General features: G+C 36.6%; 1 protein-coding gene across 2 annotated transcripts in view; it reads right to left on the bottom strand.

Moving 5' to 3' along the window:
- Positions 1-14,633, bottom strand: part of MAN1A1 (mannosidase alpha class 1A member 1) — a 140,400-nt gene that overhangs the window by 78,861 nt on the left and 46,906 nt on the right. For both annotated transcript variants that reach the window (XM_071437807.1, XM_071437815.1), the window contains one exon: positions 4,885-4,965. In XM_071437807.1, the coding sequence (XP_071293908.1) occupies positions 4,885-4,965 (81 nt within the window). The remainder of the gene's footprint in view (positions 1-4,884; positions 4,966-14,633) is intronic.

Here is a 14,633-nt window from a genome sequence, read left to right as displayed (position 1 = left end):
ATACAGTATGCCTGGAGTTTCAAACAGCATTAGAAATCAAGCTTCCAGCACATAAAAGGGAAAGTCCTCTTGTTAACTAGTGTCAAGTTAAGTGAGAGGAAGCAGGAGATAAAACATGCGCTCAGTGCTCACACTTGGTGAGCTCAGATCCCCAAGGCACATACACTGGAACTCAATCACAATTTGCAGAAAAGGCCAACACCCTTGTATAGGTGACAAAAACTTAATTCTCCTACCATTCAAGACTGCTAAATGATGGAATTTTTTTTTTTTTTTTTTGTATTTATGGAATTTAAATATTCTCTCTGAAGAGACACCTCTACAAGAGAGGGAGAGACCGAGAGAATAGCTACAGCTAAATTCTGCAGAATGTCTCAGCACTATATGAAGTCAGCAATCTTCTGTGGTCAGCCTGGCAAAGGCAGTTGGAGATCAATAGCATCTGCATCATTATTTCATGCCTGCTCCTCGTTAGTAAGATAGCTTGACAATCACTGAGGGAGAGTGGTTTACAGTGAGCAATGATTAGGCCTGTCTGAAGTCAGACAGGAAGCCAAGATAAGTGAGGTTGAACAGTGGCACTGTAACTCCAACTCTAAATGCAGATATAAACTAATTAAGTATGCCATGACTTTTTCCCCCATTTTTTTTTAACCTCTAATTAACAGCTAGTAGAGAGAAACACATGAAACTCCAAGTCCAATACCTATCATGAACTTGGGTTTTTTTCCTTTGATTTTTTTTTGGTTTGGGAGTTTTTGGAGGTAATTTGTTTGTTCTGGTTTGTTTTTGTTATTCCTTCCCCCTTATTAGAATAAATTAGTGTTCCTTCAAACAGGTTATCCTGCCACAGTAAAAAAATTACAAATCTGTTACATTTCAGCTTCATGACATGGAGAAGAATGGCAATATGAGCATATTATACAGGAAGAACAGCAGAACAGCTGCTGCATCCAAAATATTTTAATTCTAGGAAAAAAAAAGAAAAAGCTACTTATCCCATTCAGAAAACAGAAAAGCTTCAAAGGAATCTGGGAAATTACCAGCTGTATCTGAAACTCATGGCCTTCTTATTCACTTCAGAGTGTTTTGGATTAACTTTTTTGCTGCTCACACAAACAGCAAACTAAAAGCTCCTTCTATTTCTGCCTGTGCAATGTATTCCCAGACTGTGGAGCCAACCTTCAAGTAAAACAGTCCCCTTATTACTTAGTTTTAGTAATGCCTTTTAGAGCCAGTTATGAGTAAATCAGAAGACTTAGAGAATGTACCAACCCCACTGGACTAAGGCAGGGCCATACATTTGGCATGACTTTCAGCACCAGTATCACAGCTTTTCCCAGCTGTGAAAACTACAGTGCTCACAAGTAATGTTTGTGGTCTCCATGAATTCCAAGAAAAATCTTAGTTGCTGTTAGAGGGTTCAGTGTTGTCCTCCTCCAAAAGTTAATGAATTATCTCTGTATATGACTACATTTGGAAGTGTAAATACTTGGGTCTGCAGGACAGAGGACCTTGCTGCATGCAATACTCCTGACCCTTGGTATACCAGAATTTAACATCAAACTAGCAAGTACAGCAAGGCAGTTGTAAAACAAATTTCTCCCTTACATTTTATTTTTCATTTCAAAACAAAAAAATTACTTAAATGAGGAATCTTCCAAGATTCTAAGACATGTCTTGTACTTAATCAAGGTTTAATTTGAACAAAATGATCAAGAAAGTTTGAAAAAAAATTTGTCCCAGTCCTGTGGGATAAATCTATCATATTACAGTTTCCTAAAGATATTTTCTTAAAACCAAAAAAATTTCTAATACTAGCAGTGCTTTTAGGGAGTCAGGCTTATTTTTAATAATAATTTACAGCCAGTGACTCATGGAAAAAATACCAAGAAAAAAAATACCAAGAAAAGCATTCACATGCAATATTATTATGAGGGACTTAAAAACTGAAAAGAAACCAAAAAATAACCAACAACAACAACAAAAAAAAGAGCATCAGTTAAACAGTTATTCATCTTAAAATCAAGTTTTCTGATATTTGTAGCTATATGACAAGTTAAGTTGATATTTGACTGAAACTCTTTTTGACTTGGGTTTAGACAGATATCACAGTGAAAAAAAAAGGCATATGATATTTCTACCCCTTTAAGGTATTTCATATGAATTCTAGTAAGGTAGAAATTGTAGGAAGTTTAACAGAAAACTTCTTGTGGCTCTATTTGCAAGTGAGCAGCACATATAGTTATCAAGGGGTAAAGTATTCAAATTGTTCATTTATAGAATGATTCACATTGGTGACTTTATCTAAATGAACTATTATGTGAGTAGGATGTTTTAGGAACTACTCAGTATGATAGCATATTCTTTAATCGTGATTAGTTAGACTTACAAATGATTATGGAACATACAATGTGTTGCAGCTTTGGATCATTACCCATGGAAATGTAATTCAGAAGCACAAACAATAATTATTTCCATCACTCCTTCTACCGAAACATAGCTTTCTTTAATTAGAATACTGGTAAGTGAGCACAGCAAATATAAGATTTTTTAATAGTTAATCTGATAAAGAATTAATTAAGCTTTTAACAGAGGAAGTTTAATCCTTCAATCAGTGTGCATACAGATTGTGCTACCTTTTTAGGAACACCCACTAATGTCATGGAGCAACAGATTACTAAAGATGTATTTTCTATGGTGGCAGCCAGCCTCTGGGGCCCTCAGACCTGTCCACACCTCTCAGCAGCAGCAGGGAAGAAGAGACCCACATAATACAGAAGAACCTCATCCTACTGCATCCCATTCTTTCCATTGGCAGAGGTTGGCTATTGCCACAGCATGTTGGGATTTAGGAGACAAATCATGAAGTTTCCCCAAATCTGATGAAGGCAGAGCATGCTGAATTGAACTCTCTAAGCCACCAGAACAACTGTTTAGGGACTTCATTCTGTCTTGGATAGCAGATGTCTAACAGAGAACGTGAGAACCAGTGGCAAACATGGACGATGCCCTTCCGGCCTGCAAGAGCTTGGCATCCTCCTTGATAATAAACCTCTTCTCTGTATGTAAGAGGCAATTTTACTTTCATTACTGAGTCCCTCAATTTTAGAATGGGCACTAGCATCCTTTATCACTGATGTTCTACTGCAAAGGGTTCCATTCCATTTAATAATCCGTTGTGAGAAACACTTTCTTGTGCTTCAGATGTCTCCTCATTTCATTTGTGCAAGAGTTTTACTGGAACACGAGTGCTGCTTTCAATCTAGCTGGAGAGGGGGTGGTACAACTGCCTCTCTGAGGATGAAGGAATGGTTGAGAAGCAATGGCTAGGTGTTATTTAGGAGAAACTATACACACTGATTGAAAGTGAGACTGCACACTAACAGACACAGGACATAAACCATCAACATACATATGAAATCACCAGCACTGATGACAAAGGATTAAGGCATTTCTTGGCAGACAAACTGCCACTTGATGTAAAGGCCCATGAGCATTCATCTACCAGCTCATCTGCCAAGAAATGAGCTTCTGTCAGGACTGGTTAATTAACCTGTACCAATAGCTTATGCAGGAAAAGCCCACATCTGTTTCCCAAGTAGATTTCCAGTGAAAAGAGAAGAAACATAAGTGAAATAATATCTAGCAAAGATCCAGACACCAGCTCCCAAGAACATCTCAATTTTTTTCATTACTGTTAAGTGTCTGACTGCATTTTTTCTCCTGTAAAATTACAAGACTATTCAAATAATAAAACCTGTGCATTTTAAGACAGGAATGTCTTTTCCATACCATCTACACTCAGCACAGGCCCATGTGAAATAAGCAGGTAAGTCTAGTTAAGATATAAAAGTGTCAGAGTAATTTTGTCTCCTTATAACTGCTTTGTCAGGTACACGAACCAGCAGTACCTGCTAAAACAGCTTTAACATAATGATAAATTTTAACAAAAAATAATCATGCACAGCCATAGAATTAAAGTAATTTAAAGTGACAGGTTCAACTAGTATTTGGGAAATTTACTCATGAAAAAAAATTAATTTCCTTGAATTTGTGGAGTTTCTGCTAGTAATTGCTTTGGATTTAAGGAACGATAAATTCAATTTATGGTTAAAGAGTACTAACTTGTGTAATCCTGCAACAAAATACTACTATAATCCAGAGACAAAACAAGAATTTAAACTAGTAAGATTTCAACTTTTTCAGTTGTTTTCAACTGCCAAGCTAAAACTTGAAAATATACATGTCATTTAAAATGGTACTTGTGACTCTTTTGGCCTTCTCCAAAAATATTATATAAGTAATTGCATTTAGACAAAGCTCTAAGATGAAATTGCACCTTCATTCTCTCCAGAAACCATGGCAGGTAATAGAGATTAATAGGTTATAAATGCTTTAGAGACATTCACATGTATAGGTTTACAGCTACCTTTTCTTACTTAACATGTCTTCTCCATGTGAGTTGAAGGCTCAGGTTCAGGTATGCAAACAGAAAGTAAGAGTTTAAACAGGTTCAAGGGTACACTTGAAACCCTTTTGAGAAGCAGGAAGGTGGTGCACCAAACCTACCACTACCACAGAGTAGGAACTCCACAATTACACACTCTAGCATGAAGCCCAGAAGATGTACTGGGTGTGATTCCCACTCAGGATAAAACCTGAAATATCACTAAACACCTAAAAGAAGCAATAGCTTTAGGACTTAAGGAAAGGAGCAGCAATAGAAACAAGAAGATCCATTGGACTGGTCTCCATTGTACAAGCCATTTTCAAAGTTTTAAACAATGGATAAATGAAATTATTTAATTTGGATAAATAAAACTATTAAAATTAAATTTAATGACTTATCTAGATGATGATATATCAGATAAACCATCTTACTTCTTCTCCTGAAAGATAGTAAGCTGAAAGTAGTCCACCGACGAAACGGATGTTGACTTCAAATACGGAAATTTCAGCATTCTGTTGAAACAAACATAAATTTATTTCTATAGAGGTTTATTTTTACATACATGCATATATATTATATATATATATATACACATATACATACACATATACAGGTTTTAAGGCACAACAGCCTTAAATAGCAAAACACAAAAGATGTAGGGAAGGCCAACACAAGAATTTAAAGCATTTCTTTCTCTTCCTCGCTTTGACAAAATATCCTCATCCTGCTCAACTATTCATGTCTTCTTTTGGGCTCTAGGGCTTTCTCCAAATCCACATACCTAAGTACTTATCATTCCTTGCAGATGATTCAGCATTTGCCCAAAAGGTGCTCTTGGATCTCATGTCCCACACTATCTCCCCTCACTCCATCTCAGACAGATCAGTATTGATCAAAATGTCCCATCAAGTGCTTTCCTACTTCAGTCTAAATGCTGCTTACTGCAAACAAGAAGGTGACACTAGAATGAGTTTATTACGTGCTCATAAAAAAATGTAATCATTATGTGTATTCACAAGGAAGATGGTTCCCTATTACAGTGATAGCCCTTTCCAAGCTGGTGTGGATCAATCTTTTACTAACGACAAAGACTTGGTCCAGCCAGTATCTACCTCAAAACTCAAAGCACACTCTTTCCCTGCCTTTTGAAATTCAAGCATAATTGAGGAATCTGAGTCTCACATGCTTTTGTTCTTTATTAAGGCAATTCCAATTTTACTCCAACACTCACTCGAGGCATTCAGCTAAAAAGTTGGTCTAGTGAAGTTTCTAAATTTTTGCCTTTTTATGTAATATTACTGTTTTAATTTCTGTGTTTCTACAGAAAAAGGTATCCAACAGTGTCCCAAAATTTTGGGCACATAAAAAAGGCATTTGACTTTCACATGTTCTGGGTTGCTCTTACTTCTACTGAGTCACCTTTTCTATTTGCCAACATACACTATAGCTATATTTAATATAAATCAGTGCATGGTGGAGCTGATGGATTTTCTTCTGAAAGGCTTGCAGGCTTTTTTCATTTAGCTAGGTTTTGTGCTTTTCCAGTTTATGCATTTAGATGTCAGTTTGTGTAGGAGGGAAGAAGTTGCTCCCTATTTTTTATGGATTTTGAATTGCAGCAAACTGCCTTTACAGAAAAAACAAACAAACAAACCAGCACTGGGCTACTTAACAGAAATATTATTTCATGCTTTTCAGTTTCCAAGGTGCTCTGATTAAGAAAAGGTACCTAGACACCTTGCAGAGTTGGTGAGCTTCTTGTAAATTGTAAAGGTACAGGCTTCAAAACACACTCTCAGGCTTGCTACAGTGCTAGTTGGTCTACACTCAGGAATTTAACTTTTCTCCTCCAAAATGTATTCTGCACTTCCCCCTCTAAAAAGAGGACATAATTTCCATTCAGAATGACTCTGATTAATACATAATTAATATAGTATGTGTGTGCCTGTAAAATTTTTTAACACATGTGAGCACAATTCAAAGGGGCTGACAAAGTAAAGCCATCACACATATCTGACCCTTGAAAACTCAGACTGGCATCATGGCTGAAGACTGCAAAATTATCTTTCTGTCTTGCAGTGTTCAGAACATAACATTCTTACAAGCTTATTTTGAGTAATCTAAATAATCTAAATTTGAGTAATCTTTGCAGTTTCTCCTCTGTCACTGCTCTCTCCCACTGCTCCTCTCCTATTCTTTCTAAGAGAAATGACAAAGTCTAATTTCTGCAGCTTAATTTCTGTTTCCAAAATGCCTTTTATTCAAATTCTGTTATTTCTCTTTACAAGTGTTCAGTCATTGTCTCACTGAATGCAGCAATAAGGCAAATGGAAACAGGTATTCATCTCAACTTCAACATTCCTCAGCAGGCTTTTTTATTATGCCATGATCCATATTAAACCTGGGGAGGCGGATACAACAACATTTAAATTCTCTAGAAATCTGAACTAACTAGATGATGCATCTGTTCACCTGCTAATCAGGCTACCTGTGTTGGAACTACAGTACATGTACATTAAATACAGAAGTACACCTGAAAATCCAACATATAATACAGCTGGTAGAGAACTGATTTGACTAAAGAAAGGCTGATCTGACCTGATCTGATTGAAGAAAGGATGATCAAATGAGTGAAAGGGGTGGCTTCTCTTCTGTGGAGACTGATTTTTATGAATAGTATGAGAATATGAATATGTGAACCTTCTTCAGAAGTTCAGGTCCTTTCCATTTCAATCCTGAGCCTTAGCACATGTCAAGTACCTTTCTTTGATGTGGGAAGGTTGAAGCTGTAAAGAGGTAGGTCTCAGATGAGGAAATGAGTTAATCAGATATCCCAGACACTTGTGTTTCCTTTGAGAACTGAATTAAATTACTTTTTGATTTTCAATTGCTTGAAGTAAATTGAGTGGTGTATGACCTGAATATTTTGTCTCCAGAACTTTACATTTTGCCTTTCTGGATTTAAATATGACCACTTAACTCCCAAAACCATTGCTATCTTTCAAGGAGTGCAAAGGCCCTTTAAGGAAGGCTCAGTATTTGTGCACTGGCATCTGCTTCTGGAAATCAGCTACAGACAAGAAGACTACTTGGAAATAATTTGAATAAAGGTTTTACTGTTGAGCCACAAAGATTAATTGCACTGTAATACTGAACATGTGTTGAAGGGGTGATCTTTCAGGACATTTCTCGAAGGCAACCATTGTTCTAATGTCATCAGATTCCCAATAGGTCACTTGAACCTCTGAACCTTCATTTGGAATATTTGCCTCTTACCAAAATCTTTATGCAAGCCACTGAAGCAGGCAAACACTGCAACAGTCATTTCATGAATGGTAGGTTTGAAATCTGTATGCCTGATAGTTATTCCTAAACTCATTGTACCAGGTTAATATTATTCTCAGCACACAAATAACTGTAAGTGGCAAAACAATTAAAGTTTTATAATTTCACATCAAGAAAACATGTCTACATATTTTTGTGAAGTAAAGTTTGTGAAGGAAAGTTTGTGTGAAGAAGTAGTCTATTAAGAAAAATGAACTTTTCCTAAAAGTAGAAGATTTCTGCTACACCAAATTTACCCTTCTTCCTGGTTTGATTTTTAAAATTTTTGTATGATCTGACACATTGAAAATGCCATACCCTGATCATTACTCTCTTTTCATACATTTAATCATCCACATACAGTTTGCACAAATGAGTCTGTATATTTCTACTCAGCAGTAAAATTCTAAGTAAGCAATATTATTTTTTATTTTGCTCTCAGATCAATCTGTATATGAATACCTAAAGATTCATTTAACAGTACCAGAATATATCAGAAAAACTTTCAGCTGAACTTCCCAAAATTTCTACTTCACCATCTGTAGAAGTGAGAATAAAATAATTTTTTTATTTTAAATTTCGCCTTCTCTTTCAAACAGTTATTGTATCACCTACATAGCAAGTCTGAGAAGTGGTTGAATTAATTCCACTACTTCTAATGGAAATTCTGTAAGGCGAAGTGACTGGACATGCATATTTCAAGATTAATAAGATGTTCCCTTTTTAAGGTACCAAGTGTAAAAGACAGGTCTGAACAACTGGATAAATATAATTTCCAGTTTTATGGTCTTTACATTAGTACCCCAAATAGACTGTGCTGTGTATGAGAATATCTGAAACACCTTTGTTAGTACACCTCTTATCTATGCTAACGTCTAAACATCAGTTTGATCTGATATTTGCAGGCCTCACTTTTAGAAAGGATTCTGAAAGTCTGCAGGTACTTGGAAAAGAGTTACATGTATTGGGAATAACATGTTTTTGTTTTAATTCCAGGGCTTTTATGTTAATTGTAGAATGTGAGTAATGTGGTCTTTCATCTTATATTTATTCAGTAATTTATCATTCACTATTTGAACCATAAATGGAATAGTCCAACTACTATACAAGATCTGGAGAAATTGTGACTTCTGATCAGTGTACTTGAGAAAAAAATAGAAAACAAAAAGCAATGCATGAATCCAATATGTGCTGTGAGAGCAAAGCTGACAGGTTTCAGAAATTTCATCTGATTTTTTTATTAGCATCTAAAGATGAAATTACTTTGATGCAGACATACAGCATCCTTTACATTACTGACTAGATGCATAACACCAAAGTTATGTTAAAATTTCTTTTTTAGTAGAAGAAAACCCATCGCTCAGAAACACTCAAGATGCTGGAGAAAATTACAGATATAACTAGGAAACCTATTATACTAACTCCTTTTAAAGAAAGGGAGAGTGACAATGACTTAGCAAGACATATCTTCAAAAAGCAACAAATATAACCAAACAAGGAGGGGGCAGGCAGAATAAAGTGCCAAGACTTATATTAGTTAGCCTGTGTTACTCTGCATTTCTATTCTATTTGCAAATCTATGACAGGGCCAATTTGATCTCAGCTGCATCTCACCACTCGACTTCCCTCACCCTTCCCTAAACTGCAGGATTACAACTGCAACTGGTAAACTATTGAGGCTTCAAACAGCTGTTATATTGAATTTAATATTGAAAACATTGTTCAGACAACAAACTACTGTCAACTGGGCTCTCCTGAAGGTCTTCTCCCATTGAACTCCTCCAGCTTCCCAAAAATCAGTATTCATATCCTTCTGGATCATTTCCTAATGCATCTCATTCCTGATAATCTTCCTCTCCACAATTCACAGACCAAGGCCAAAACAATTTCCATCAGTATTTTCTCATGGGAAGTCACCCTCCCTTATAAACACAACACTCTTTTATTTATCCACCTGGCACTCACCAGCAGCACTGGTTACATGTTCTGTCATTCAAAATTCAGCTGGAGAAAATACTGTGTGCTCTTTACACAGATGAATGTATTCCCAATGAACAAATCACCTTAATTTACATTTGATAAAGAGCTTACTCTCTTAGTTTTTATAAAGATAACAAAAAATAATGCCACAAGTCCTAGCATATCATTTGTTTCAGTCTTCTCTATTGCAAAGATTCCTTCCAAAACCTTCCTTCCTTTGGTTCTCCTGTTCTTGTATCATCAAGAGTGTACAGAACTTCAGCCATCTCATCTGCATTTCCATCTATTGCTCCTGTGTAGAAGGAATATAGCAACTCCCCCCCCATGCACACACACCATGGCAAGCAGCCCATACCCTGAAGTTTAACAAGCTGTGCAAGAGAACACCAGGGAGCCTGTACTCAACAATGCTGAATAATGTATATAATTCTAGACTAAAAAGTGGACACAAAGGGCCCACATTTCCTGTGAAATGAGATGAACTTGTAATTATTATTACTATTAAATAATAATATTCCCCTGTTGAAGCACAAAGGTTGGGAACAGCAACAAATCCTAGCATTTTCAAGCAGCCCAGGAATTACAATAGAGTCACAGATAGTACTACAATAGCTCACTTTCAACTATTGCAATTAAACAAGATTTTAATTACCTGCAATTGTGGGAGGAAAAAAGTTTCATTCATATTCCACAAATGAAAGTTACTGGCAGCTTGCTAAAATATTCAGTTCCCAAAGACATGGGAAATAATCTTAGCAACCTTTTTATCACAAGTGTCAAAGCCTTGTTATTGCATAACACATTATTTAACCTTGCTGAAGTCCCTGCATTGCAAACTGCAGGCACAAAAATAAAGTGCTACTGAAGGCATTAATAAACTCTAGCAGCAAAAGAACTGTGTTTAGTAATGAATTTGCAGGATCTCGTTTTAGCCCATCAAAATTGGTTCTTACACATAATTAAAACAAAATCAAGTCACTTTGAAGTCTGGCATTTATGTGTTATGTGGCAAACTAGTAATCAAATAGTCCCACAAACTAAAGAACCATTTTCACCTGCTGGCTTAAGATTTCTCTCTGACCCATGACTTTTTTTTTCTTTTTTTTTTCAAATGGGAAAGCTGTTCCAAATAGCTGTATTAGGAAACTTTCTGATTTTTTCACTTGAACAGGAAAAATACCATGAATAAAGAGCCAAAAAACTATAATGTTCCAAGTTAGAACAGTAGGTTGTTGACTGTAAAATACAAGTCAATCATAATACCTACAGTTTGAAAATAGGATTTAGGTTTGTAAATATTGAAGTTTGAAATAAGCAAACTGAAGTCTGGAAGTCTGTACTGTTACTGACTGCCACATCACAGATACAACTGAGTCAATGATAAATGCTGGAAGCCTTATTTATGCAAATAATATTTGCTATTCTGGGACCTTGCAAAGGGGGTATGCTAATCTATACATGACAATAGAAAAACCCCCATAACTTCAAGTTTCTCCACTTTCACCAGTTCTTTTCCAGTTCTCAAATAACAGGCATGTCACTCACAAAACTTCTAGGTTGCATGAAGCTGCTGACCAAACCTCTTTGAAAGACACTCAGATTTGCTGAGCTAAGCACAAAGATGAAAGTCAGAAGTGGTAAGTTAGCCTTCAAGCTTCAAAAGTGGTATATAAAATCAGATACAGTGACTGACCGCTGCTTAAGAGCATTGGTAGGACACAAGACAGAGGGCATCCTCACCTTCTTCTTCATTTCCTTCTCTTTATGCAGTTCCTCAATTCATTAGTACCTGTCTTTGAGAGCAAATAATGAAATGCCCTTCATACTTTCCTTATTTCTCTCTTATCTGAGTGAGTGCATGGCTTTCTGCTCCATACCTTGCTCCCATTCTGATCTTGTCTGGCTACACTTCCATCAGACAGCTGGTCAGTTGGTCAGGGTATGAATCCAAGTCCTGTCCCGTGTACAATTTGATTGCTAGCACCTTCTGGTCTTGCTGTGGGTCCCTGTTGTTCCAAGTCAACGCCCAGACACGCTTTAGGACACTGTGTAGACCAAGGACTGCTCCCAGTAGGCAGTAGAGGCAAGACTGCCCCTTTGCACAGAAGGAGTTTAGCAGGGCTGAGGAAGAAGGGGATGGACCACTTGGTCACTCATCCTAAACATACTGGGGTGTGTTTGGGCATGGATGCAGAGCACTATCAATCCAATACTGAACAACTCCCAAACCCTCACTGCTGCACCACGTGGCTCAGTTCCTGCACCACTACTCCCCAACACCTGACCCCTTCATCTGCCTCATCAAGATCCCTTTTCCTCTCTCTCTCTTCCCAAGTATGTATTCAATGTTATTTGGCCCTGGGACTGCAGAGACCAATAGCTTTTTCCTCCCCAGTGTGAAGCAGAAGTGGGGTGGTGCTACAGAAACTCCTTCAGAATGCTCTGTGTGTGTGTGTGTGTGTGTGAAGCTTCTGAAACAAATAAGAAAAAATAAGATCAGAGGAGCAGACAGCATGCATAGCTGTAGCTAGGAAACAGCCAAGTTCCCTAAAAATCCCATTATAGACAGGTTCTCTTTTCCTGCCTTGTAACCTGCTGATACAGAGCCCAGCCCATCTGCTGCAGCCTTGGGCTGTGCACTGTGGAGGGGCGTGTGGGCAGCAGCCTGTGTGGGGAGGTCAGAACAAAGCCTTGGCCATATTAATTAGAAGGGCAAAGATGAATCCCCCAGAGAGATGAAGTGATTTAAGAGAGAACAGAGCACATACCCATCGTGCTACTCAAAGCTAAGACCATGGATTTAGCCACTGCAAATATCATCTTTTTCCAAAAGTATGTCTATATCTCTTATAATATTGACAGAATCAGAAAATGCAACATAATTCCTGAAGGAATGGCTCAGTTTAGCTCAAACTTCTGCAAGGTTTCAAATTAAAAAAAAAAAGTCAGCAGTTGTGACATAAAAAAGCTCCAAGCACTGCAATGTGGATATCTCAGTTATAAAATCACAGGGCTACCAGCTGTAGCTTTAATGAAAATAGCCTGTGTTATACTCCAAAAGGGAAAGCTTCTAAACATACCCACTGACAAGCTTACTAAAGTGCACAAGTTTGCCAAGAAAGGTGCTGCTGACTTGACTAGAGTTTTCCCTCACAATCAAAACCTATCTTTGGAAAGGTAAAGAAGAGCAACCCTGACATCTAATTCATTGAACTGCGAGATTGAAATCCAACGCATAAGGAGACGTTGCCATTTCCCATTAAGTCATCTTTATTCCATAAATCCTTTCATGTGGATAAACTAGTGCCTACTTTACAAAGTAACACCAGGCAACTTTTATGATCAGGTGTTGAGAGTGGTGTGAGTGCTGGCCAAATAGTTTGGTGAATCTTCTGGAGTTTGTAAAAGTTTCCTATATCCAGCTGCATTGAGAGAGAACATAAGGAGTAAAAATTCTACTACAGAATACAGTCACAGCAATTTTTGTAAATAACATCTTAAAGAAAATTAAAGATTTGAAAGACATGGTTCTAAGAATAAATGAAGAGAAAAATGTATTCTACTTATGGAAATAAAGGGGAAATATGCTGATTAAGCAGTCCTGCCCAGGAAATGATCAGAAACATCAAAGACAAGTTTATACTACTCAGAAGAAATAACTCTTAAGGATATATGAGTCAGTTATTCCAAATAAATCACTTTAATGGGACAAAGGTTTCTAAAACAGAAGCAAGTAATAGTGTACATAACATTTTTGCAGAATATGTCATGTAAGGTCTGATACATGATAAACACTTCAACACAAAAGAGAACTGCTGTTCTTTAAACTGTAAGATATAAATACAAAATGGCATTTGAATCTAAAATCTATACTTAAAGTGGAAAACTAAATAAAAGTGCAAGTTGAGTAGCTTCCAACAATCCAGCCGCCATTAAACAAACGGGCATCCATTATTAAATTTGGCATCGCAGTTATTTATTTTAATTTCCTTGTTCCAGTTTGGGAAAATTCATCTACTCACTGCTGATGCCAATGTAAAATTCAATTACATATGATTATGAAGTATTATGAAAATAATTTTGTGAGGTGTTGAACTCCAGGCTGCTATTTACAGGAATATCAGTAACAATATACTGTTAGTGACGCACGTCAGTGTTATCTGTGAAGCTGCTTTGGTAAATCAGCTTGACTCCTGCATTGAACAGCTAACAGAATATGAAATTTCCGACATTTTCTTAGCTTATAAGCATTACTGAGAAAAAAAAGGTACATCAAAAAGAGGAAATGTAGGCAATACCATCTAAAAGTTTCCAGTATGAAATATATCAAGATATATGTAAACCCAAAGATTTTCATGTTAATAATGTAAATCACTTTACAAAGCTTTACAATGTTCCTCCAAGTAGAGCTCAGCTCATCCTTTTAAGTGGAGTTTGTTATTTTCTGCTGTCTTATCCTGGTTTTTAAACATCTTGATAATACCAAGCTAATAAGACAGGAATTTAGTATTACAAAAATACCTTTAGGGAAAAAAATTTTATGCACAAAATAAAATTAGTATGTCATTCAGGCTTCTGACACTACACAGGAGCACTGTTTAATATCCTCTATTTACATTCTAAATGTAAATATAAATGCATACTAAATTACTGCTTATATAAACTATGCTACATCCACTCTTATTAACTCCTTAAAAGGATAATTAATTTTCAAGCATGGAATAGACCCTAATTAAACCTGACTTTTGCATAACTTATTAGAAAGAGTACTTTGTTTTCAGAAAGTGTTTCTAACATTACGCATGTCAACTACAAGAGCTTTCAAGTGCTCAGTGTACTGTGCTTACTTTACAGTGATCAGAGGTGCTTCATCAGC

The sequence above is a fragment of the Agelaius tricolor genome, unplaced genomic scaffold (assembly GCF_023055355.1).
Source record: "Agelaius tricolor isolate 1412-34295 unplaced genomic scaffold, bAgeTri1.0.p SCAF_1, whole genome shotgun sequence".
In the NCBI taxonomy this organism is placed as follows: domain Eukaryota; kingdom Metazoa; phylum Chordata; class Aves; order Passeriformes; family Icteridae; genus Agelaius; species Agelaius tricolor.
The sequence above is the reverse complement of the archived record's forward strand: the minus strand, read 5'-3'. Positions and strand labels throughout refer to the sequence as shown.